Raw genomic sequence first — 27837 nt, 5'->3', positions numbered from 1 at the left:
ACATTGCTGTGTGTGACATATTCCCTGTTTTCATCTAGTATTAATCCTAAAGTCATCCACCACCTGTATACGTGCAGCCATCAACTGGTTAAAGTCAAAAGTGTTCAAATTCAAATGTCTAATTTGTTTGTCTTTGTTTGGAGAGAGCCGTTTCTCTCTGGCACAGCCAGAAGTATATGTGAGAGACACAAAGTGAAGAGCTCTTCATTTGCCTTGGCTGCAGCCCTGTTCTCCTGTGCAGCTGTCCCAGCCTCCAGCCGTCATTTGCGTCTCCACGCTGTGCTGTGACGGACAGGTGGAGGCCTCTCACGGCGGCATCAATGCATGGCTCCAGGGCCCTTAGCTGCGGAGGCCCTAACTTATACTCAGTGATGCCAAACCCAAGTACACTTCAACAGGAAGACACAGTTTGCATGCATGCTGAGTCGCTGTGTGAGAGTACAAAGGGTAGAAATAAAGAATCATGAAAAATGTTTAGGTAATTAAATCTCCATTTCAAATACTGCAACAAAAGTGAGTTATATTAATGTATCCATATCCATGTATCCAATTTGTCTCTTTCTTTTGACTGATATATTATCTTTGATTAAAATGTTGTTGTAATTGTGATAATTCACTTCGGACCTACAGTAGCTTTCTTAAGGTGGTTATGTTATTTTGTGTGTTAAGGTTGCATTAATTGATTTTTTTGGCCACTTAGCTGTAAACATAACATTTACATAATATCACCTTACAACGTTCATATGGCAAACATGTTAGCAAACAGCTGTTTATTTACACCTCCAGCTGATACAGATCAACATAATCATTCATTAGGAGCTGTGCTTGTGTCCACGTGGTGAATGTACATCCAATATTCACTCTGCTTTTAGCTCTATTTTGGTCTCCACCAACTCTTGGGGGAATTATCTGGCTGTTAGCTGCTAAATGAGACACTAACCTTGACTTCCTGCTGTTTGGTGCAGGGCAGGTAGTGTACAGTTGGTTTATCAGAGCTATTTTTGTTGCCTGCTGCATCCTGAACTGGTTCTGATGAGAGCGATGAGGAATGTGCACGGTAAAGTTTCAGGCTGGAAAACAAAAACAATGAGCTGAAAAATGCTAAAAAGCTCCATAGAGCTGAAGGCAACTGCATATTTGAATGATAATTCCCAGTGGTAGTGTCATTTCATCCATTGTTAATACAAAAATAATAATTAGAGCAGCTTTAACGTGAAAAAAACAAGCAATCAAAGAATAATTGTGAGATTTGTATTCATTGTTACTCTGCCAAAATATTGTTTACGAGAAGAGGAAATGTTTTTCTTTCTAAACGAGAACTATCAAGTTACACAACACGATCCATTTGGCACGAACTGTGAATCATTTAAGCACATCAACACTTTATAAAATGTTCTTGATCACAGATGTTGACAATAGAGTCACCTCTCAGCAGCATAACTCATATTTTAATCCACCAGCACGAACACGGAGATAAAAGGCTTGTGAACAAATATTAACTGTCAGTGCTGTACGAGTGCCAGATTGTGATGCATAAGCAAACTATGGCAACTATGAACCTGAGCTCTCATAAAAACAAGTTCCTGAGAAATTAGTCACCACTAATTGTTCGTAGCCATCAAGCATAAAAAGCTGTCTTAAGGAAAGGGTGAGGTCCACTCCAAACTACACTGCATGTCCATCACATCTGTCAGATCACCAAGTGAAGAAACCACACAATCAAACACATTATTACAGTCATTTGGATAAGAGTGCATTACTTAATACAATATTCACTGTGTTTACATTGTGTCTTAAAACCACAAATGAACTGTTTAAAAGACGGGTTCAAATTTGTATTGATTCTACATGCAATAAATGCACCTAAATTGAATAAACCATAAACTGCTTCTTTAAACACTTCATTCTTATTCCTACTGGTTGTAGTTTTTACCACAGGAACTGTTTATCATATTTTATATGTTGTATTAGGGCTGTCAATCGATTAAAATATTTAATCGCGATTAATCACAATTTTTTTTTCTGTTCAAATGTACCTTAAAGGAGATTTGTCAAGTATTTAATACTCTTATCAACTTGGGAGTGTGCAAATATGCTTGCTTTATGCAAATGTATCTATACATTAATTATTGGAAATCAATTAACAACTTAAAACAATGACAAATATTGTCCAGAAACCCTCACAGGTACTGCATTTAGCATAAAAGATATGCTCCAATCATAACATGGCAAATGCAGCCCAACAGGCAACAACAGCTGTCAGTGTGCTGACTTGACTATGACTTGCCCCAAACTGCATGTGAATATCATAAAGTGGGCATGTCTGTTAAGGGGAGACTCGTGGGTACCCAGAGAACCCATTTTCATTCACATAACTTGAGGTCAGAGGTCAAGGGCGACTTTGAAAATGGCCATGCCAGTTTTTCCTCGCCCAAAGTTAGCATAAGTTTGGAGCGTTATTTAGCCTCCTTCCTGACAAGCTAGTATGACGTCCGTACCAATGGATTCATTAGGTTTTCTAGTTTCATATGATGACAGTATCTTCACTTTACCTATAAAACAGAGCCCGCTAAAACCTCCGGAAGATCGATTACATTAAAAAAAAATGATGACGTTAAAACAAATTTCCGTTAACGCGTTATTATCACGTTAACTTTGACAGCCCTATGTTGTATATTTGCACTTTCTACTGTCTTCTTTGAGTTATTGTTTTACTCTATTTTTGTTGTTTTAATGGTACCTTGCAACACAATTTCCTTTTGTAGGACAAAAAAGATCTGCACACGATTTTGTTCTGCAAACTCAACACCTATTTTCATTTTTTCATCAACTACAGATGTGAACTCTTGATATTGTTTTGAATAATATAAGAGCAGCCTCTTGGTCTTTCAATATATAAGCCCAGTGGGTTTTCTGCCACTTCCTGCACTGTATATTATTTGTTATTTTTGTTATATTTGTGTATTAAATTGTGCAAAAATAACTAAACTAAACTAAGAGAAATTAATTGAAAATCCACGCTCTCCCATTCATACTTGTTTAGATGCCAACCTATAACAGTATTAACATTATGGCTGCAACTAACAATTGTTTTCTTTATATCTGTCGATTATCTTTCTAATTAATTGTTTAGGTGCCAAACGTCCAACACATTTTCCACATCTACATCCACATTGCTTGTTTTGTCCAAAACCTAAATGTCTTCACTTCACTATGATATAAAATCTTCACATTTAAGAAGCTAAACTAGAGAATCTTTGGTAGTTTTGCTTGATGATTTAAACATGTATTTATATTTAGTCTCTAAATTCTCACGATGACAAATGAGTACCCGCCTCTCCTTTCACTGATAGGTGTCAGGTAGCTTTGCATGCCCTGTGCACACACGCACAAACACACAAAGTCTTCTGTAGTATTTACATGTACAACCATAGACAAATCCCAGTGTACTCATAGATTAATAATAAGCACACAGTTTTGTCCACAATTAAACATTTGTGATCCAATAGAAAAGTGCATTTCAACATGTAAATAAAGCAGTAACAACAGACTGAGAAAATAGCTGGTCTCTGTGCCATATAAAGATAAGTAAGCGCTCAGTTCAAATAAAATATCTACAAAAATAACAGGATGTTAATCAATCACAGACTACGGTAATATAAACATATTCTAAATTTAAATAAGTCTACACCCTCAGATAAACATAGTGGCTTAGTTTCACCACCATGACAGATATTATATCAATAATTACACAATTCTGCGACTAACCTTCTAATTAATGTCTCCCTCGTTATTTGATAATAATCTAATCATAATAAAGAAATAAAAAATATTGCCTAAATACTGAAAGATTATAAAGAAATTTTAGAATTAAAATTCAAGATATTATCAAATACCTGGATCATTTTAAATTAAAATTGTCCTGCAACTTTAACTGATGTTTATTAAACACTTTTATTTATAACAACTGTCTTCTTTTTTCTTCAGTTTTTCTCTATTTTTAGGAAGATGCACAATCTTGAAATGACAAGACTATGTTTTGTTGTTCACAAGTATAATTACAAATTGAATTGAAACTAACAGGTATGTGGACTCTCGTGTTAACCCATCATATAACAGGGCGCTGCAGGTCCAGCCCAGGAGAGCCACAGGACTAAACCTTTCATCAGGCTGTTTGTCTGAGCAAACCCACGCTCTCTCAGCACGCTCTCGCTCTGACACATGCCCGCAGTGCTATCCCAACCTGGTGATGAGCGGTGGGAGTGTGCTGCCGTGTTTTCCTCTCTGTTTGTTTAAAAGATTAAGGTGGTGAACCCTAGCTCTGTGGAGTCCCCGCACTTCATACCACCAGAGCTGCTCAGAGAATCAGCATTGTCTCCATCACCGGTGCCGGTGAAATTGAATAGTGTTTAAAGTCATCTTAAAAGCAGGTCTCTCACAGATTAGATTATCCAATAATGGGCTTCGTAATTTAAAATGTGTGAGCAGCTTTTCAAAAATAGACTAATATAAAGAAAAGAACTTGCATGACTTTAAAACATGTCCAAATAAGATTTCTTTTTACAATTAACACTTGAAATGATGAAGGCAATTGCAAATGACAAGGTAGTACAAAATGTAAACCATACTTTGATGTTTCATTTTTTTACCTCTTTACTTATGATTTGTTTTTACTTTTTAGCTTTTAACAAAATAAACCAAAACACTGACAACGAGGAAGATCTTGGGTAGATAACGAGAATAAATATGAAACTAAATTAAATCATACCCTTTAAAACTAAAAATAAATCAGGTTTTAATTGAAATCAAACACTATTACTAAGCTGGTTTATTAGATATTTAATCAACGCTGATCTATAGATGAAAAGTGCATTTTTGGATGGATGGATGGGGAAAAACAACACTGACTGGAAATGCTTTCAACTATTGCCACCAATTCCTTCATGACACTCAATCGAAATCACTTTCAATGAGCAATGTCTATGTTGAGAGTTTGTTATTCCTGTCTCTCAGGTTGCGTCCAGGGATTATGATGATGACCTATATTTTGCATGCTGAAATCACAGGACGGCCTTTGTCTGGAAAACATTTACATCTCTTAACACAGCTGGCCAGTCCAACCACTGGCACAAAACAAACAAGGAAGCAAGGTAGAAAAACAACTCGAAGGTTAAGTTACCACTAAAGAGGTCTTTTAGTGTTAAACGTCAAAACAACATGGACCATTTTGGACTTTTTAAAGTAAACTGAGGTCGGCTTTAAAGGGAGCTTTGAATATCAAGAGGAAACAATGTTTGTTTTGACAGTTCTGGTTTATGAAATGAAAAAAAGGGCATTGAATAGAATAAATATGATAGCTGCAAGTAAATAAAGTAATCAAAAGGTGACCACTGAAAAGTCTGTTTATTTTTTTCATGAACATCAGTTAAAACTTTTAAAAATCTAATTAGAAAAGTAGATTCTGATTTGGACACTAGATATTTGTTTGACATTTCAAGACATTTATTACAACTACATTAAAATATGTCAAATAGAAATAGAAATTTCCACTATAAAGTATGCAGACTTTGTGGATCGTGAACAATAGACCCTTATAGAGCTGAGGTATGTCAAGAACATTTGAGGCTTAGGGGGGTGTGGCCCTCAGGTGCTGCGTAGAGGTAATACACTCTTAACGCTGAGTGACTCATTCTCACACACACCTTAAACACCATGCATGGCGCTCTCACTCCTTAACTCTTCAACCTTCACTTGACAACAAACTGTGGGAATACGCTAAATAAGCGCAGCATTCAATGAAACGGGATCTCTTGGAAACAAAGCAAATTACTTCCACCGTATTTGAAGAGCTGCTGGATTTGGACTTAAAAGACAGTGAGTTGTTATAAACAAATCTTTCTAGCAGGATTGTGTGCAGGGCTGATCTCTAGTTTTGATTTCACTGTCCAGGATTTAATCAGACAGAGGGAACTTCATCTAAGCTGTGGAAGTACTACTACTACTGTGCAGCATTTGCAGCTCATTTTATAATCTGTCTTTTAAGGGACATTTCTGAACTGTTCATGATAATGCCGGTGGTCAAAGTGGAGAAAGACTCTGCAGCAGACAACACCTTGTCTGCCTCCAACGCTCCGCTGCAGACCGAGGAGCAGCCCAGAGGTCGCAGGAGGAAGAGACCTCTCCAGCGAGGGAAACCCCCTTACAGCTACATCGCACTCATTTCCATGGCCATAGCCAACAACCCTGACCGCAAGCTGACTTTGGGGGGCATCTACAAGTTCATCACAGAGCGCTTTCCCTTCTACAGAGACAATTCAAAGAAATGGCAGAACTCCATCCGCCATAACTTGACTCTCAATGATTGCTTTATCAAGATCCCCCGAGAGCCGGGGCGGCCAGGGAAGGGCAACTACTGGGCCTTAGACCCCAACGCAGAGGACATGTTTGAGAGCGGCAGCTTCCTGAGGCGCAGGAAGAGGTTTAAGCGCTGTGACTTCAGCACTTACACTTCATATGTCCACGAGACACCAGTTTTCTCTCCTGTCCAGATTGCCAGATCTGCCGCTTATACCAACTCAGTCTACAACAATATGGCAGTCAGTCCGGCCTACGGGCAGCAGCTGCACTCCTACTACCCCTCTTCATCTCCTCCTGGGTTTGGACCTGGTCAGACCCGCATGTTCAGCATCAATAACCTCATAGGACACCAGACTCCAGGGCCAGAGGTGATGCAGCAGCCCGGCCGGAGCTTCAGTCCCGAGGGGCTCCCGAACGTATCCAGTCCCTGCAGCCTGGGAGCCCCGGCTTTCCAGAGCCAACCATGCGGAGGGGCCGTATCATCACGCTCCTCTACGCATCCCGGGTTCACCTACTCCGGTCCGAACGGCCACCCACACCATCATACACACCATGGCTCGTATGGACAGGGCCACACCCAGGGGTATGCAGCGACAGGACGCCTCCATTCCTCAGCCCACGGGTCTGTGGAGTCCAGCATGGACCATTACGGCAGGGTCTCCCCAGTGCAGTTGGGCTCTTTCTCCCAGTATAACAGTGCTGCAGGTCCTATCGCCAACACTGGGGGTTACCTGAGACACCCAACGTACCCAGGGAATATGGACAGGTTTGTGTCCGCTATCTGAGCCACTGACAATCTAGATCAGAGCATCCAACTACTTTGTTAACAGAACATAAGAGACTTGAGATGGCACCCAATGAGCCAAGCGTGATTTGTTCAATGCGTTTGTTAAGGACAAAACTGAACAGACTGATTAAAAACACCTCTCCTGAAACAACTGTGATTTACCACATTAACCCAACAACCCATTGATGGTAATTTACTTTGAGATACACGCTATAAATGTGGACTTAAATGTCACAAGGCCTCTTCACAGCATGTGAGTGTAAAGTTCCTCTAATGAGACGTGTGGTTGCAAGCTTCATTTTTTTTTTCATGAATTGAATGTGCAAGCTTAATATTTACATAACTGCTGAGTTTAAATGACAGACTTTGAAATATTAGTATAAATTATTGTGCTTCATGGTCATAGGCTTTGCAATAAGTGGCTTGTATGAAGAACGTCAGCTTTAGTACATTTGCATGTAATGTAATGCATATTAGGTTGCCTTTTTTTGGAAATAAACAGAATTATATAGCACTTTGGTTCTTCAAGAATAAAATATTTAAATTATTGATGTATTATTGCTATTACAATTTAAGCATTTGTGTCAAAATATCACACCAGAATTATTTTTTTAACATCCAAGGGGGGAAATTTGGTTTGCAACATATTGAATTTATATCAGCTATATATAAATATATTACAAAATAACAAGAACAAACAGATCGAGACATTTGCCTCCAGGAAGAACAAAATGCCCTCAAACATCTTGTTCTTTTGTGCTCGCGTTGTTTCCTTCACTGTTTCAGCTCAGCTGGTTTGAAGTGTTGTCTGGAGCCACAGTGTTATCAGTCACCGTGACCAGCCTCAATTATCATGTCCAGACATCAACACAGCACTTAGGCAGACAGACAGTTAATCTACCACACAGATCCTCTAATCAAGAAAATGAATTGACTTGTAACTCGATATTTCAGCCTCCAAAGTTAAGTAGTGCGAGTCCTTTATCTCCACACGAGAAACCTCCCTGACACAAAGTCAGTCTGCATATCCAACAAGATGAGACTCGTAAGGAAACGCTTCATTATAGTGAAGACACTTGATTTTTGCGATCAGAAAAGAAGCTTTGCTGACAGATGCGATGGTTTTTAGTTTTCAACACAGTATCCGTAGTTGAAAGGGTCCTAATTTTTTCTTGAACGCCACTGAATCTATGTGGATTAAATGAGGATCGCTGCAATCAGCAAGTGTCAAATTATAATTTCAAAAGGACAATGATTTAATTATTGTTAAGACCTGCACTCAAGATAAAAGTGACAGAAGTGATACGCAACAAAGATTTAATAAAAGCCAGCTTGGGATATGGTCTAATGGTAACCTATAATAGAAGAATTAAGTTGATTTTCATAGTGTCCTTATATAATATTATAAAATTAGATAAGCAATATAATAATAAAACAAGGGGCACACAGATTTAAAACAGGGTTATTAACGTAAACTAAAACTAAAATAAGCAGTGAACAATATTTTTAGTAAACTGAAAATAAGTAAAAACTATAGCGTTTATTAAAATTTAAACTAAACTGAAACAATAATGCCTGGGTAAAAAACTAATAAAAATAAACCTAAATTGATTTCAAATTGTTAGCTATAATATATCACTACCAAAAAAGGACAACAGCATGACTGTCCGTCAACTCTCGTGACACTGAACCACAGAAATTGAACAGACTTGACCTTGCAGGAGATGGTGCTACGCGGCCCGCAACTGCCCCACTAAAGTAGCCCTAAGATTAAACATCATGGCCATTCCTACATAATTCTCCAACCACGTATATATAGCTACATACTTCTGAGACATTATACCCTAACAAAACTAAATATATAAAAACTAAATCTTTATGAAATACTGAAACTAAAATAAAACTATCAAACAAACTCCAAACTAAAACAAACTTAACTCAAAACTTATCTGAAATCAAATTAAACTAAAATAAAATAAGAGATAAAATAAACTACTATAACAACCTTGATTTAAACAAACTCCGGTGTAGCCTATAGTGGCATACCTAACTGACGTCAACTATAAACAGCAACAGAAAATGATGGTGTAGCTTATTAGCTTTAAGCTATAACTTCTTCACAAACGGGGACAATATGCATTTTTTTATGTGCAGCCTATTCATCAACATTTGAGGTTAAATTCAACTGCATATGAAAACACTATGATTGCACCGGTGCCTACTGTTACTGGTGACTGCTGAACTTTTGTGGCAGAGAGGAAGTAAAATATATATTTCACTTCTGAGGAAAGATATTGTACAAACACAGACAGGACACATCTTCTGAAAGAACTTGTGTATTTTACGTATTGATCTGAAGGGTGTGTGTGGTTCAGGTATCATGACTACGTTCAGCCCATCATCTGATGGCTTGAACTAAATACTGGGCAAAGATGTTAAACGCATCAACTGCTTTGGTATACAAACAAACTTAAACCAGGTGTAGAACACACAGATGCGACATCTGACACTGGAGACAGTGTTGGATTCGTCGTCCAGCTTCAGGCAACACACAACTGTTTTCAGCAAATTGTACGTAAAACTAACAGTGTCTGTGTGTTTTAAATATTAACAAACGTTTGCTTCCACAAGTAGACAAACATTTTGAACCCTTTTTAAATCTATCATTGCATTTGCTCTTGAAATAAAAAACAAATATAAAAGGAGCAAAGAATCCATAAGATTAATTAATTTTATTTAAATCACACTTAAAATCTGAACACTTACAGCTCGGACAAGCTAAAACATAACAGACATAAATACAATGAACACAGGTGACAACAACAAACATGTCAGCCGATGTATTCGACGAGCAGTTGGAGTTGTTCACAATTCTTCATGGCCACCGGCAGAGACAGAAGAGTCTGTGTGGAAAAATGAAAACAATCACTACTTAAAATATTCATATGAATATTAATACATACAGTATTTACACTCTTGACAGAAGAATGCACAAAAACAATATGAAAAGCATCTCTCACCTCTCTGACTTTGTTGAGGACTTTGTTTAACATCTGGAGCTCATTCTCACTTTTCAGCTGGTTGGCCTGGTGGATGTTTTGCTGTGAGCGACATTACATCATGAAGTTACATCATTGTTTATATTTATACATTTCAACTCTTTTATGACGAAGAAGATTTTATTCCAAGATAAACAAAGATGCTGGTAGGTAGTGAGTAATATCAGTACCTAGTACAGCTGCAGTGGCCAAACAACTGCGGCTTCCTGCCCTTTTTTAAATAGGCTGCAGTGAATTTTCTATTAAAATAAATACGCAACACTACTAAACAGTTTAATGTTTGACATTACAGTAGTTTATTGGTGTGCCCACATATTATAAAAAGTATTTTTGTATCTGCTGCTCTTAAATTTAATTTAAATTAGGGCTGTCAAAGTTAACATGATAATAACGCATTAAAGAAACTTTGTTTCAAATCCACTAATTTCTTTAACGCATAAACGCAACTTGTGATGTTTAGGTTGTAGCAGGCAGTGTTTTAAAGCTAGAGTGAAGATACTGGCATCATATGAGACGAGAAAACCTAAGGAATCCATTGATACCAACCATGTCATACTAGCATGTCGCGAAGGAGGTTAAATAACGCTCCAAACTTGTGCAACATTTTGGCGAGGAAAACTGGCATGGCTATTTTCAAAGGGGTCCCTTGACCTCTGACCTCAAGATATGTGAATGAAAATGGGTTTTACTGGATACAGCATCGGAGGCAGGCTCCTGTACAATAAACTAAAATATGGCTTGAGCATATTTCTAATATTTCTGTATGTACATTGCACATCCTAGTTTAAACACTAGATGTCGACTACATTTTGTGAAATCATCTGTCTTAACCTCATGGCACAGAAAACAATATTTTATTTCTGCCTGTTCTGTTTGTTACATCTCAATATTAGACTTACACATTTATATTTTACATTAGCACCATAATATCTTAAGTGAGCACTTAGGCCACGTACTGTGTTAGGAGTTTAAAAGTATTGAATTAATTTAAATTAGGGCTGTCGGTCGATTAAAATATTTAATTGCGATTAATCGCAAATTAATCACAATTTTAATAATAATCATTTTATCTGTTCAAAATGTACCTTAAAAAGGGAGATTTGTCAAGTATTTAATACTCTTATCAACATGGCAGTGGGCATGTCTGTAAAGGGGAGACTCGTTGGTACCCACAGAACCCATTTTCATTCACATATCTTGAGGTCAGAGGTCAAGGGACCCCTTTGAAATTGGTCATGCCAGTTTTTCCTCGACAAAATTTAGCCCAATTTTGGAGCGTTATTTAACCTCCTTCACGAGAAGCTAGTATGACATGGTTAGGTTTTTTAGTTTCATACAATACCGGTATCTTCACTCTAGCTTTAAAACTGAGCCCATTACAACCTAAAAATCACATGGTGCGTTAATGCTTCAAAGAAATTTGTGGCGTTTAAACAAATTTCCGTTAACGCGTTATCATATCAACTTTAACACTAATTTCAATTAAATTTAAGAGCAACAGATTCAAAAATACTTTTTGTAGTACATGGGCACACCAATAAACTACTGTATTGTCTAACATTAAACTGTGCTGTGTAGTTATTTTGATAGAAAATGGATTTTCTATGGCACGTGGGGTTTTCTGGTCTAGAAACACAGATTTTTTGCAGTGAAACTGGTTGAAAACGACACGTTTACTATTGTTTGGCCCGTGATATTTTTCTGTATATTGCCCATAATGAAAAGTTTGGCCACCCTTGTACTACAGTATATCAAGCCCACACTTACATGTCTCTTTGCTCTATCAAGGAGCTTAACTCTGGCCTGCTCCGCCTCCTGAAGATTCAACTTCAGTCTCTCCACCTACAGATAAAACAAAATCAAAGAGACCTGTGTTAGACAACTTGAGGTGTTTGCTCACATACAAAAAAAGTATTATAACTATAGTGTATCTGACAATTCTCAGACTATACGCAACAGGATCATACCTCTCTCAATAACTGGATCTTCTCTTCCATGAAATGTGCCGGGTTAGCTGATTGGCTACCAGCTTTTCTCAACTCCTCCTGCAGGAATTTAGACTCCACCGTTGACTGCTTGAGAGAACGACGAAGCTCAACCACCTCAATCCGCAATTCCTGTGACAAATTAACAAATAAAAAGGAAACTGTTACACTTAGTCAACTTCAAAGTGCTTCTAAACATATAGATATGGATTTTGTGCCTTACATTGCTGTCAGTCTTGTGTTTATTTAGAGTTTCCTGGGTCTCTTGTATATCTGCCATCAGCTTTGCCATAGTTTTCTCATCCTGTGTAGAGAGAAACATTTTTAAATAAACTTCAGTGCTTCTTCAGCTCGACAAGATAATTCAATCCACATTCCTTTGTAACCCATTTTGAATTTCGTTAGGCATTATAGATGTAGAGTAGTTCTTACCTGAGCTTTCTGCTGCATCGCCTGATTTCCCCTCTCAAGCAGGCTGTTCAGGCAGCTGAGTTGATGCTTCAGCTCAAACACCTCTGCCTTGTGTCTATTGTTTGCAGCCTGCTGCTCCACCTGCAGGCCAGAGCTGGAACAACGGATTGGATAATGTTGGAAATGAAGGACGACATCCATGATGCACCACCTTCAATTTTACTTTAAGCTGTTGTGAACATACTTACTCTAAATATGACACTAATTTTAAATATGAAAGAAAACTTGGCAACTCCAGTAATGCACTCCTCTCAGAAGCCAACTTCACAGGAAATAAATCCTATATTACTGTACCAACAAAATTATAAATCACCTCTTCTCTGACAAAGGCCCTTTATGCTTAAACTAGAGCTGCAACGATGAATCGATTAGTTTTCAATTACTAAATTAATCGACTAGTTTGAAAATCGATTAATCAGTTTGAGTCATTTGTTAAGGGGGAAAAAAGGTCTAAATTTTCTGATTCCAGCTCATTAATGTGAATATTTTCTGGTTTCTTTACTCCTCTATGACAGTAAACTGATTATCTTTGAGTTGTGGACAAAACAAGACATTTGAGGACGTCATCTTGGGCTTTGGGAAACACTGATCAACATTTTTCACCATTTTCTGACATTTTATATGCCAAACAACATTAAGCGAGAAAATGATCAACAAATTAATGAAAATAATATAGCTAAAACATGAAGTGAAGTCAGTTGACGTAACAGACTTGTCGTTCACATTTGGTGTTGTTACTTGAGCAACCAACTGAAATGAGTGTATTAGTAGCAGCAGTTAATCAAATCTATTGAAGAGTAATTTTATATGGATCAACTAATGTCATTCAGAAAGAAAAAAAATGCCCAACATTTGCTGGTTTCAGCTTCTCAAATACAACCATATTCTGCTTTTCTGTGTTTTGAATCATAGCAAAATTTAATATTTTTGTTTTTGATTTATTGGTCAGAAAAGGCATCATCTAGGGCTCTGGAAACTTGTGTTGGGCATTTTTTTTTACTATTTTATTAAAAGCAGTTAATTGATGAATCAAAAAAAAGATGATGAACTGAACAATTGTTAGTTACCGGCCTAAATGTATTAGTCATAATCTGTGAAAAAAAAAACAGCACTTACATAGTGTTGTGCATCCCGTGCAGCTGAGCATCTCTACGCTGTTGCAACAGCTTCACAGTGCTGATGAGCTCTGCGACGGTGCCGCCCAGGTCAGTGAACAGCTCTGCCACGCTGCTCTGCTCGTCCTCGTCCTCCTCAGGATCAAACTCTACTGCATTCAAATTCTTTTTAGGAGTGACTGCAATGCGGGTGAAGGCGCTCGTCCCACTGAACAAAGTTTCACATTGTGGCTCGGGCGTGTCTGAGGGGACTGAAGAGACATTAAACTTCAACTTAGATTTTTTGATTTAAGCCCTCTCTGAACTGAGTTTGAGGTGTGTAGTTAGATGTTGCTGCGCCCTTTTCATTTCATTCAGTCATTGTCCCTGTAACTAAGATGCTCTCTGCAAATCAATAACTGCTTCAAAATTACACACATCATCCATGGCTGTGCTTATTATCCGTGGGGGAACAACAGCAAGCAATGTAGACAGAACAAGTATAATAAAGTATTGAAGAAAAGTAAATTTAGATTGAAGATGACTTTTAACCCTCCTTCACAGGATATTTATATACTCCCCTTTCATAAAGGAGACACATACATGACATGGGTCTGCTGAACACGCATTCAATCCATGTTTGAGCAAATCAAACAGCTGTCACACGTGAAACTCTGGGTGTCACTGTTCAGAGATGCTTGTTTGCAACTTCTAAATAATACATTTGCATTGCACAATATTAAATAAAATGTTTTTGTCAGCTTTCATGTCATACAGAAACAGAAGTTCACCAAAGCAGTACAAGTCTGCAAACTGAGTTTGACCCGGGTTCGGAGGAGGCTCATGAAGAGAGTTTGGAGGATGCCCCTTGACCCATTCAGACTGACCACCAGCATGGGTTTAACCAGCATCACTGTGTCAGTCTGAAAGATGCCAATTGTGTTCAAGGTTAAAAAAAACAAAAACAGAAGTGTCTGTTTTATGAGCAAATAAAATCTGTGACAAGTTTCATTCTTGTCTCTTAAAAGAACCAAGACAGCCATTCAAGGACAGTAACTAAAGTATCACAGAAAAAGTGAAAAATCACTTCAAGACACATGCGGGATGAGCCACAGTACCTGATCCAGGAGGTGTGTCTGTTGCGACCTCATCCTCCTTCTCAGCAGTTAATGCAACCATGATGCTGTCGACAAAAGAGCTGGAGGGGTGACGACGCTCAACGGTCAGGACTGGTTGAGACTCTTTATCCTTCTGTGGTTCTGGTTTCTGAAAACATATAAGCCAACATGAACAAATGTTTTTCTCCTTTCAGCATTTTTTTTGTTATCCATGAAGTTTGACACCACACGTGTAGAGAACTGAAGAGTCTCTCTCATAACTAAACTTGAACACAATTACTGGTGCAGTCCACTAGAGAAATAGTTATAGCCTTACATGATGTATCTGTAGCCCCGTTTCCACCACTTTCCCCCTGAACTAAGAACCTTTTGAGGAACTCATTGCGTTTCCACCGCAGGGACAAGGGTCTAAATTAAGTCCCTGGGAAGCAGCACCGCTGCTTCACTGGCTTCAACCTATGTACCGCTTCAGTCATAAACAAGGAAGTAGTCTAGTATTGATTTATGACTATTTTAGGATGATGGGAGAACATGTTTCTTTGTTTGATAACATTGAAAGCACAAAAAAATACGGAGCCTCTTAGTTTCATTTTCCTCCTCTGCATTTCATTCATACATCCAACGTGCATCAGTAAATACTATGCAGCAGTAAATGTAGGACAAAACCTAACAATTAAGTTTTCCTAAATGTTCTATCTTTTATCATGTTTTTTTTTGTTTTTTTTAATGAAACGGGACACACTGAACTGCAGGCTGCAGAGTGTGTTTACCCCTGCGACGACCAGCAGCCCTTGTTCCATGTCATGTTGCTTTTTCATACGTAAGCGGACTAATTTGCCTAATCTTCACAAGTCTTTAGACCGCTATGGAAAAGGAACCTTTTACTTCCTTTGAAAGTAGTTACAGGGACTAAAAGTCCGGGAACTTTTAGAGGAAACCCGACTTATGTATTTAATTTAAGCATAAACACATACAAGTGAGACAAAGGTGGTGAAATCCGGCTGTGTTCAACAGTTCTTATGTGTTACCTGGTCATTGAGAGATGCATGTAGTTCATTGGTCAGTCCCCGCAGTGTGTGATGCAGCAAAATTATTTCAGTAACCGCCTGTGCCAGTTTCTGTCCAAGCTCCAGCTGGTTGGCACCGGCTCTGGACCTTGTGGTTTCCAGCTCCTCCTGCAAACTCCTGTTCTCAAGCCTGCATCACACACACACAGACAAGTTGTCATTTAGTATACAGGCAAAATGAAGTTTAAATATACAGAGAGAGAGACTGAGGATAATTTTGTATCTTTCATCAAATATACGATAATGCCACTATTTCCTTATGCTTCATATTTACTGATACCTTGATTCAGGTACTAAGAACTTACGTTTTTTACTTTAATCCAAATCTGTGGGCAATCCAACCCGCTAAATCTAATCCAACATTTCTCACTAGCACATGGATATAATAACAGCAGAGAAGATCGATTACATGGGTGTTGTTAATTTAAACTTACTGAAGTTGACCAAGTTCTCCTTTTAGGTCCTCACACTGGATGTTCCTCTCCCGGAGCCCTTGCAGGTTGGCCCTCAGCACACGCTCACTTTCAGACATCTGCTCCCTCGCCAATTCGTTCTCCACCTGTAAGAACTGACACACAGACAAGAGGAAATTATAAAACAGAAGTCACATACCATGATGACAGCAGCACCTTACTGTATGAATGAGGTCTTGATTTTTATAACTGACAATCAAGACATTAAAGTGGATTCAAAATCTTTCTAAAACGCTTGCAACAAAAGCTTGAATTCAATTGTGTGAGCAAAAGACACTCGGCTTCATGTTGGCTTATAGCACAAGTGTATTATGTGTATAAGGAGAAAGAACCAGACTGGGTAAATAAACTTAAATAAATGATGTTCTGCTTCAGTCTTCTCAGACAGAAAAAGGTAGTAAGAGGGTTTAAATCACAGATCCAAGTCAATAATCTAACAAAGTACTGCATGGAGGTAATGGGTACTTTAAGTTAGACATTTTCTTGTGTGTGTGTGTGTGTATATATATATATATATATATATATATATATATATATATATATATATATATATATATATATATATATATATATATATATATATATATATATATATATATATATATATATATATATATATATATATATATATATATATAGTAACTCCATCTCATTATACAAAAGAAAAAAAACGTAACCCTGTAAACAGTTTTGTCAGCAGAATTACTTAAACAATAATATACACACTTCTAAACAAGGTGAGTCAACACATGACAGACTGATATGTATGTTGCTAAGCAGCACCAATCATCATTTGGTATTAACTTATTACTACCATAACAGGCATTTCAAACTTGGATATAAAAAGCAACATTTTAAACAATGTATCATTCATTTCATACCAGAACACTCCTTTGTTCTCGTATCTCTGTGTTTCTCTGCTCTGCTGAGACACAAAGTGTTCACACAAGTGCTCCAACTTGACTTAAAGAGCCACCCTTCCCCTGTGATTTGTTTTCCTTGCTCTCTCTTCAGCAGTGCGCCAATGTAAAGAAATCCTCCGGAAACCCAAAGTGAAACTTAAAGTCCCAGTGCTACATTCAGAAGGATGATTTTTCCTCTCTCCTTTTGGTATTTGGGTAGTATCGTCTGAGTTTTAGCTCAACAGATATTATTTTGTTTTTATAGTGACTTTGCTGTCGTAAACATTACTGTTGCTGCTCTAGAAACAATATTTACTTATATTTAAAATATAAATAAAATATAATCCTGTTCTGACTTTATTTTAAATAATATAATTTTAAAAAAGCAATTATTTAGTAATGAAAAGAAATCGAATAAAGAACCAAACCGATAAGAAGTATTGATTAGGGCATGTGAAAGGAACATAAATCTAAAAGCTTACCTCGTTCATCTCCCCCACACCCCTGAGTTGAGTACAGACTTCCTGGAGCTGCTGGATCTGCATGTTCTGGGATTGTGAGACGACCTGCAGCTGATTGAGCTGCTCCTCACTTTGAGCCAGAGCCCGACTGAGCTCATGCACACGCTGCTCCGACTGACCCAGTGACGTCTCCAACCTGAACACAAGCACACACAAAAAACACAGGCAGCAGTGGGCATTAGTTGCAGTATTTTAGGCGGCATTTGTAGATGTGTGGCAGGAAGATTGTTTTTGCTCACAGAGAACAAGGTTACCCTTTTCTTCAGTCATAATTCAAGTAGTTAGAAATAATATTATACACTTGTCTTTGTCTTTATATGAAAAGACAAAGAAGACATTTCAGTTTCCAGACATTTGCTCCCATTCTTTATTTTAAAATATAAAGCGAGGCGGCAATTGTAAGACATATGCCAGGACAAAAGCTCTGTAGTCAAGTCTGGGAAAGTAGGGAATTTTAAATGGAAAATGTTTAGGAACCTTGATCCCTAGAGGAGATGATAAAATCAATGTCACCACTTACTCATTTGCTCTGTCCTTGGCTTGCTGGATGTCCCTCCATGACTGCCGCAACCTGAAACAACAACATTTTTAAGCTCCGTGCTGCATTTAAGTGAGTATTTTTTGCTTCTTTAAAACCCCCCTTGATAAAAATTAATGAGTAGCATTTCAGTATGTGTTTGCTTTTATATTCCTGAGCACATGCAATCAACGGATTTGCGTTGCTGTGGGGATCATACTTTGTAGTCTCAGCAGCAAGGGCCTGCTCCAGGAAGGTGTAGGAGGCCAACGTGGAGGAAACTGTGGCAGAAAGCTCCGTCACCTTCCTCTCCAGCAGACCCCTCTCTTCATCTCTTTCTGTTAGCTTCTGACGCAGCACACCCATTTCTGAAAATTCAATGAAAAGAAAGAAATGTTAGCAATTTTATAGGCTGAATGAATATTGACAACTTTTTGAAAAGAGAAGGAATTAAATGAGCAATGAGTTTTTACCTGACGTCAGAATTGTCACCTGCAGATTTAAATCACCGATCTGCTCTGTGGCAGCTCGGAGATTCATGTGAGTTTGGTTACATTCTTCCTCGATCTGTTGAGTACAAGTTCATTTAAATAAAAAAAATAATACTAATTTTCATGATTTGCAGAAATCATGTAGACAAGACAAGTAGAAAATAACTGCAAGGCATTAAGTGACCCAGTTAAATAATAGACATTGGACCTGCTCTCTCTCTTCAACAGCTTGGTCTCGTTCAGACAGATGTTCGTCCCTCTCTCTCAAAGCAGCAGCTGCCTTCTCATTCAGCTTCAGGAGCATGGGAGTAGTTTTCTTCAGAAGCTCTCTGACTGTGCAGAGCTGTGAAAAGACCGTGCAAACGCATCAGCATTATGAGCATTAATGTAGAGCTGCAATGATTAATCGATTAGTTGTCAATTATTAAATTAATCACCAACTATTTTGATAATCGATTAATAAGTTTGAGTATTTAAGAAAAAAAATTCAAAATTCTCTGATTCCAGCTTCTTAAATGTGAATATTTAATGTTTTTTTTTTACTCCTCTATGATAGTAAACTGAATATCTTTGAGTTGTGGACTAAACAAGACATTTGAGGACGTCATCTTGGCTTTTGGGAAAAAACAATCAACAATTTTTCACCATTTTATAGACCAAACAACTAATCGATTTATCGAAAAAAAATAATCGACAATGAAATTAATCGTTAGTTGCAGCCCTACATTAATACATTTAAAACAAAGTCGTAAATGCTGCCACCATTCAAACACTACATAAGGGAGCAAAATTTGATGAAGGTACTATTGTGTTATTAAATTATGCACAAATGTCAGAGAGATCAAACTACAATTTAAACAAAACACTGTTGTTGCTGTTAGTACTTTGTCATCAGAGTTGTCTTTTCTGCTCATCTTATCTTTTGAACCTCAAATTGTGACTTTTGGGAATTGTAACATACTGTTTGTTTGTGTGTGATGGTATTGTTACATGCCTACAGTGCATATTTGAGTCTCTTTTAAAAATATATATGGAACATACTTCTTTCATCAAACTGGATTGTTCCTCCATGGTTGTGGACAAAACATCAGAAGCAGAATTCAGCACTTCAGTGTAGGTCTGCCTTAATGCAACCTGCATTAGTGGAGAAAAAAGAGAAATTAAACACTTTCTGATGGATGTTATGCTGAATAGATTAAAACAGCTGTTTATTGCTGCCTGTTCTCTGTACCTGTTCTGGATAAGTCTGGTGTAGGGCTGCTGACAGTTCTTGCTGAGAGCCCACAATATTCTCCAGCTCTGAGATTTCTGAGGCACAATGCGTCCTGAGCTGTTCCATCGCACTGAAGGCCTGGAAATAGACAACCAAACACACACTTAACTTAATGCTACTGGAATAAAGAATGCTACAAAAAGCAAACAGCATATCACACTGGCAATAAAGATAAAAATAAGAGCTGTCCTTGACCAAAGAAATTCTTTGTCGATTAACACTCATACGATTTTGTCGACTAATTGATTAGTTGATTTAATCGACAGATCTGTGAAACTGGGTTTCTCCACAAAAGCACCACTTTTAATCCTGTGTTTACTAGAGATTTGCTCATAAGTTTCTTAGAAATAAGTCATACAGCATGAAAAAAGCATAAACACCAACTAATCGACTAAAGAAATCAACTAAGACCAAAACGACCGATTAGTTGACTAATCGACTAAGAGGGACCAGCCCTACAAAGATTTACTTTGGAAGGCAGTTTGAATATTCTCCATAATAATTTCTGTTTAAATGCCTCAGTGTGCTCCTAACTAAATATCAGCAGACATTATTTAAATATTATTCCATCTTATCTTTTCACAACAAAAGCATGACATAATATAGCCCTGGATTTGAAATCACAAGTTTCATAAAAGATGCAATATTATATTGATTCTTTGGAAAAGGATACAATATTTGCTAATACCACAAAGTCTGCCATGATACGATTTGAATCAATTCAGAGGCCTGTGATCAATATGAGATGATATTATATGGCCATTTAACACAATCAGTTACATTTATATCAACTCACAAAAATCAACTAAAATATGATTTGACAATTTTATTACGTGGCTCTGTAAGAAGGAGGTGCACTTGGACGGAAATGGTGACACGGATGTGCCAATTTCAAAATAAAGGTGTAACGTAAAGATGATATGTATCAATGTTTTCACTTTGCATCGATGATATATCGTTGATCATTAAATTGATATAATCGATCCAGATTGATGGATCATTACACCCCTAAAATGAATGGCTTTATCAATCAAAAATTTAAAAACACAAAATCCTCAACCTACAGTAGAGCCACTTGAAAAAGGACTGTAATAGTTGCGGGGATAAAGACAAAACATACATTGATCTACTTAAGTCGCAATAACAATTAAAAGAGATTTGTCAATGCACTTACCGCCTCCTTGGTTGTGAAGGCGTCCTCCATCTGTAGCCTCATGTCATCTCTTTGGCGAAAAGCATCTTTGACCTTCTGCATCATTGTTGTCTGCGTCTCCTTTGTTTTCGCCAATAGAGACTTCATCTGACCGTACTAAATAACACAAGAAAAATACCCATCAACTAATTTATACCCACTGGATAATCACACAGAAGCATGCAAGACATGTTTACATACATGTGAAACGAGGCTTTGATGGTCCCCTCTGACAACGTCTCCCATTTGCTTCATGTTAGAGAGAGCAACATCTGTGTCACAACTCAAAGAAGTCTGTTGGGACAAATGCACAAATCAGGTGTGCTAATGCATTCTTGTCACATACAATAATGTAAATCATTAAAAAGCACATGCCAGAGCCTTTTGTCTATAATGATTAACAATTTTACAATATAGAACATGTGTTGCGTCAGTGTTTATGTCTCACCATGGTGACCCTCATGTCCTGCATACACTGGATGAGGTTCTGTAGAGAACTTCCGTCCAACTCCAACTCACCAATCCTGCTCAGAGCCTCCAAATATAGGTCTCTGTACATTGTGGTCTATGTAAAATACAAAAAAAATAATTCATTAAAACAGAGATTTTGGATGAACTAAAAGAAACTTAAGACGTTGTCATAGCCAAAGAATAAAACCTACAACAGTAAAAACTCAAAATTCTTCACATCTCCCACCGTCAGCCCCTTGAAGGTTAATGTGTCCTTACCTGACTGAGTTCAGTGTGGTCTGTCTGCACTAGCTTCTCCCGTAGGTCTGATGGTGCAGGGCCAGCAGACGGACATCCATTTGCCCTTGATGCTTCCAACTGCTGCACAAGAGCCTCTACCATGATCATGCTAGATCTTAACCTCTGTTCCAGCTCTTGTCTGGGGAGACACTCTAGGCTGCCTGGAGGCAGGCTGAGAGCACATCAACAGAAGGAAACAGTGAGAGGCAGACACAGAAAACACAAATCTGAATTAACCATGTTCAGAAATCATTGGCAACCTAACTAATCAACACTTACTTCCACAAGAGAGGGTCAGTTAGAGTGCAGGAATCAACCACAGAGAAATCCCTCTTTCTCACAAATTGGCCAGATGTATTGGAGCTGTGGTCCAACCATTTAACGGGAGTGGTGCCCACACATGCACTGTGGGATTCTGCAGGAGTAGCTTTTGCAGATGGGACCTTGACAGCAGCAGGAGGCGGAACGGGAGCAGAGACGGCAGCAGGAACCATCTTTCCTGACGCCAAGAAAAGGAACTCTGCCATCTGCCGGAGCTGCTGCTGGAGGGGACCGTCTGGAATCAAAGGAATATCCAAAACTGGCTTCTTAACTTCAGACTGAGACTCTGCACAAGGCTTTCCACCCACCTCCTCAACTGGATGATTGACTGGGTCTGGCTGGGGCGTGCAACCTAGTGCTGTAGAGTTAAACAGAGGACGTGGCATGGGGCTCTCCAAGTGCTCTGCCCATAGCCTGGCGGGGTCAACATTAAAAGGGGCCAACACGCTCTTTTCATCCTCGAGAGCAGAATCGTCAGCCAAAAATTGGTCCAAAGCAGGAACCTTAAACGCCTTTAATACAGCGAGTGAGGCTCTACGAACAGCAGGACTGAGGATCCCAAACTGAAAGCCTGATGCGATTGAAGGACACTCTGACAGCACTTTCAAAACATCAGTGAGGTTTGCTGCCTGAGGTTTTTCTGCAGAGTTGCAAAGAACAGGTCCATTGCCAGATGAACCAAGAGCGCTGTCTTTTGCCTCACTGGATTCATGGGGTCCACTGCTGTTGTGCACTAGAGAGACACTTCCCACATCAACAGGTGTAAGAGTCTCTGCCAGAGCCGCAACATGGCTGCTGTTAGGAGACTCAGTTCTATGAAGCATTGAAGGCGATGCACTGTCTTCAGGATGCACCGAGTACTTTTTTGATGTTTCTTGCATTTGACAGTTAACAGATTTATCATCCAATGGCTTTAAAGATGTGTGAGTCAGTGAAGATGTACTGATAGCTGGTGGGACGGCATCTACCACAACTTCAGCCTTTTCCACATGGCTGTTAGGTTGTTCATCTTGAATGTGATCCTGTGTAACGGAAGTAGGTACACCATTGTCATCAAGGAGCTGGCCGATCACAGCCTGGTCGTCAGTCATAGTGGGCGTCTTCTGAGACAACTGGGTGCTATCTGATATTTCAACGTCACTTCTGGCAGTCTGGCTATCAGGTACCACCAAGCTTATCTGTTTAACCTCCTCCACAACATCAAGGCTGAATGGTAATGGTTCCCCCAATCGGTAATTTTCAATATTACAGTATTGGTGATCTACATGATTACCATTTTGCACATCTTGGTCACTAGCTAACATGCTTGGATCTCTACCATAGTTGTATGACTCGCCACAGTTCGTAGTTTGGTCAGCTGGTAGAGGAACAGTCTCATCTGCAAGTTTGGTGCCATCTGAAATTTCAATCACACCTCCAGTGCAGTTAAATGATTTGAAGGTTATATCACTCAGTCCATCAGCAGGCTTTTTAGAGCCATCTGTGGTTTCAGAGAAGGAGGTGATGGCACAATCACCATTTTCGCTGTTTAAGTTCGGATGATCTGCATTTTCCGCTTGACAGAGTTGGCCACAGTCAGAGAGATTTGTTAAATTTACACTGTCATCTTGTAAAGGTTCACTCAGCTGTGCCTTTGGCAGAGGAATGGTCTCATCTTGGAGTGTGGTGACATCAGAAACTTCCACCTCACTGCCATCACAGAGAAAGGATTTCAAAGTGACATCTTTCTTTCCACAGCAGTCTTTCTGTGTGACGCGTCTATCATCCAAATCTCCAGATGGTAGTGTAGGGTTTGAAATTTCACAAAGACATGCTGCGACATTGTCAACAAAAGAAGCATCTTTCATCTCAGGATTGTAATAGGGGTGTTCAATGTGGTCACTGCATGACTGAACTATTACACTGTCAGAGATGACTGTATCTTCTGTTTCATGTGTGCTTTTCATAGCCTGGTCATTGGATAAAATAATACTCTCTTCGGCACACACTGAGGAGTCTGCAACCTCGATCTCCCCACCAGGACAGACGAAGGATTTAAATGTTACATCTCCAAGCCCACAAGCTGTCTCAGTAGTTGCTACATCAATAGTGGAAGCATTGATTTGAATCACTTTGGTGGATGGAGGAGATTGCAAGTGGGGCTCGGGGTCACAGAGAGGAACATCGCCCTGTTGATTAGAATGAACGAAAGGTAAGAAAAAGTCACAAAGACATTGAAAACAATAGGCGTACGTCTAAATAGTAGCATAACCCACCTTTGTCGGTTTCACAACATCAGCATTGAGCAGTGATTTTGATTTCAACCTCGATGATGGAGTTGACAGATGCAGCATTTCATTCTGCACACTTTTCAGAGGGGTACGCTCTCCACATCTGCTTGAAGGCTAACATCAACAGAAATACAAAACAAAGTATTATCAGCTTGTTCAGCTCACTCTCTGTTCAGGTGGAGGGAATCAGGATACAACCTGAGGCACCACAAGCCAGAGAGCACGGTTTCACAACAACTTCTTCCCAGCTACAATAAGACTGGTGGCAAAGGACATTAAAGAGGGACAGAAATACCCCACACCTCACCTCCATACCATTATTGACACACAGTACACCTGAACTGAATGTACTGAAATGCTGTGCAATATGCTGCCTTCCACTGTGTAATTCAATGAAATATATTAATTATTTTTTAAAACAAAAATATTTTCATGAGAGCTACAAGGTCTTTTAACATGGTCAGGGAGCATATATACTGTATTTGTATTCTGGGGTGTGGTTCCTATGCAGAGGGTAGTTTAGTCTATTTATTGACTACACTATATGTTTTAATTATTTATTTATTGTGTTGAGTTGAATGTGCTACTTATTTTGTACTGTACCTTACCTTTTCTTTTCTTAAAGCTGACTCGGTGTAAACTGCTCAGATTTCCAATGTACTTATAGGTGCAAATGGCAAATCAAACTCTTGAATCTTGAATTTAACAACATCAATTGTGCACAACAACAGAGCAAACTTACCCAGCCTTCCCCACTGACACTTGACTTCCTGGAGGACATTGCTGTGGAGTGCTGGGAAACTTCTTTTACAACTGCAAAATGAAGACAAAGCATTTTACTATTTATAAACGTGCTTAAAAATGTGGATTAAACTGTTTGGTGTACACACTAACCTTAATTGCTAAGAACAATGTTAGCAAGGCTGTAGGGCGAGCACACTCCTAGTTTAAGCGTCACTGAAGTCGTTAGCTAACGTTTGTTACGTTAACTCTAGTTAGTTAGTTTAAACACATTTTAAAATAACCAAACTAAGGACTATGACTTGTGAAATCACGTAAAAGCAAATTACCTTCCAAATTGTACCAGACAGCTATAAAACAAGCCAGGAGAAGAGGAGGAGAAGGTAAACAGTCCCTCCGCGTCGAGCAGCCATCAACCGCGTCTCATTCAAAATACAACCGTCTGCTGTTTTATTGGTCCGCTGCTCTTCTTCGCTGGTTTGTGTGACATACAGCGTCCTGCGCATGACGCACTGCTGCCCCCAACAGGAGGTTAATGTCACTCCTATTTTTTTATTTTGTATTAATATTATTTTATTATTTTGTATTCTAACATACAATGCACAATTGGATAGGAGAGATAACTTAAATTATAAAAAATAATATAATAACAAAAATAAAAGAGGGTAGAAAATGATTAAAGGAACTTAAAAAGAAATGCATAAATGAATAATAATAGGACTGCACTCTTCAATAGTAGCTCTAGGGGGGTCATCATCATATATGTTGTTCTTCATAAGCTCTGAGGAGAGACTTTGCATGTTGTCCTTTCATTAGTCTTAAAGCACTGAGATGATTGTCCACAAGGTCCCTTTTAAAAACGTGTCACTCCTATATTGCTAATATAAAATCTACAACTTTCCTCTTTGTTGCCTTTTAAGTATCTACAGGCATGTTTTTCTTTATAATTTTATATTTAATAAATTAACTCCTCTCATTGGGTCACCTACTTCTCTCATAAAAAAGACTGACATTGACTTTTATTTAATAATATTTTTATTTAAGAAAAAATATATTTTATTCACAGATATTTAACACAGAGCATTTTCGCATTCTCCCCCCCCCCATTGCCTAGACAAAATAATGTATGATAACATATCTATACAGGGAATGATGGTTAAAAATTAAGTAATAACATAAAAAAAAGAAAATAATAATATAAATAATATGTAAATAACCAAAAGCAAAAAATAAATACATAAAGCAATAAATAAAGAAAGAAAAAAAAATAAAGAAAGAAAAAAAAAGAAAGAAAGAAAAAAAAAAGCCTGCAAACTCATAATTAATAAAATAAAACATACATACAGATTAATTAATTCAACATTTTGCATAGGAAAAGATACATATACTGTACATGCTTTGAAATATAAACAAATTTGTGGATGTTCAAGTATATAGGCTTATTTACCATCAGTTATTAACACTACATTCTAGTGTGTAGAGCGCTCAATGAGCGGTTCCTGGTTAAATTAATTTTCTAACTTAAGGAATAGCATCAGGTCATTCATCCAAGCAGAAGCTTTCGGTGGGTGTTCCAATTTCCACTAAAAAAAAATCCTTCTCCGAGCAAGAAGGGTTGCAAAGGCAAACACATCTTGCAAAGGCAAACACAGCTGCCATTGACATTTAACCTGCTAAATCACAGCCTTCCTTTTCTACAAGTACAATAAATAAAAAAACACTTTTGCTTCACCTGTTCATTTAGGAAGTCTAATTTATTGTTCATTCCAATACCAATACTACCATACTATTTAGTATGCCAGAAAAACATTTAGTATGTCCCAATACATAGTATATCAAATGCAGAATGCCAAAAATACCTGGATGTCCTGCTGCATCGTCGCATTTTGCAGTATGCAAGCCAGCATGCTATTCTGAATATTCTGTATACAATCCTCTGCGCAGCAGACATATGAACAAGAAGGTCAAATGAAGAAGTAATATGTCCCAATTGTAAGCATACTGCAACAGTACGCACTTTGTGAGGGCAGCTGCAGTATAAAAAAGAAAAAGTATGCGATTTGGAACGTAGCCTCAGTTTCATTATTTCTGAAGTCTCTGGTTTCACATTCAAAACCGTTCCTCCTCAGTTACATATAAGATACATATTTGTTTTTCCACCAACTATTTCTCAAGATGAGCCACAATAGTTTTGTCAATGTCCCTCTTCATTCAGCTGAACCTCATTAAAGTTATGTAACTTAATTGCCTTAAAAGTAATTCAAAGGCTGGTTTTAAAAACAGTAAATCCATGCATCTAACAGCTTAATCATAAATGTTCCCTTTGTCTTTTCGCCACCACCTCTCACTCTCTTCCGCTCTCCGACTCAAAAATACACCACTATAAAGCTATAGCTGGAGAGTGATTTATTGTCACTGTTGGTATGTGACAGTTATACCAGTAATAAG

The 27837-nt window shown here is 38.2% G+C and overlaps 2 protein-coding genes across 2 annotated transcripts; one reads left to right on the top strand and one right to left on the bottom strand.

Moving 5' to 3' along the window:
• Positions 1-5684: 5684 nt before the first annotated feature.
• Positions 5685-7680, top strand: foxe1 (forkhead box E1). Its single transcript, XM_037762496.1, has 2 exons — positions 5685-5874; positions 6044-7680. Exon 2 carries the CDS (start codon positions 6063-6065, stop codon positions 7140-7142), a length of 1080 nt encoding a protein of 359 aa, XP_037618424.1. The 5' UTR covers positions 5685-5874; positions 6044-6062; the 3' UTR covers positions 7143-7680.
• Positions 7681-9857: 2177 nt separating this feature from the next.
• Positions 9858-25855, bottom strand: spag5 (sperm associated antigen 5). The gene is made up of 25 exons (XM_037765419.1): positions 25719-25855; positions 25391-25461; positions 24634-24762; positions 22337-24546; positions 22037-22229; positions 21756-21872; positions 21509-21601; positions 21290-21424; positions 20074-20193; positions 19884-19976; positions 19051-19185; positions 18825-18918; positions 18572-18719; positions 18355-18405; positions 17796-17970; positions 16373-16506; positions 15900-16068; positions 14872-15019; positions 13776-14025; positions 12621-12753; positions 12412-12492; positions 12171-12320; positions 11971-12045; positions 10165-10245; positions 9858-10047 (listed from the first exon to the last, which is right to left on the bottom strand). The coding sequence occupies exons 2-25, from the start codon at positions 25427-25429 to the stop codon at positions 9976-9978; spliced, it is 5025 nt and encodes a 1674-aa protein (XP_037621347.1). The 5' UTR covers positions 25430-25461; positions 25719-25855; the 3' UTR covers positions 9858-9975.
• Positions 25856-27837: the final 1982 nt, after the last annotated feature.

Source organism: Sebastes umbrosus, chromosome 3 (assembly GCF_015220745.1).
Source record: "Sebastes umbrosus isolate fSebUmb1 chromosome 3, fSebUmb1.pri, whole genome shotgun sequence".
NCBI lineage: Eukaryota > Metazoa > Chordata > Actinopteri > Perciformes > Sebastidae > Sebastes > Sebastes umbrosus.
This window is presented reverse-complemented; position numbering and strand designations above follow the sequence as displayed.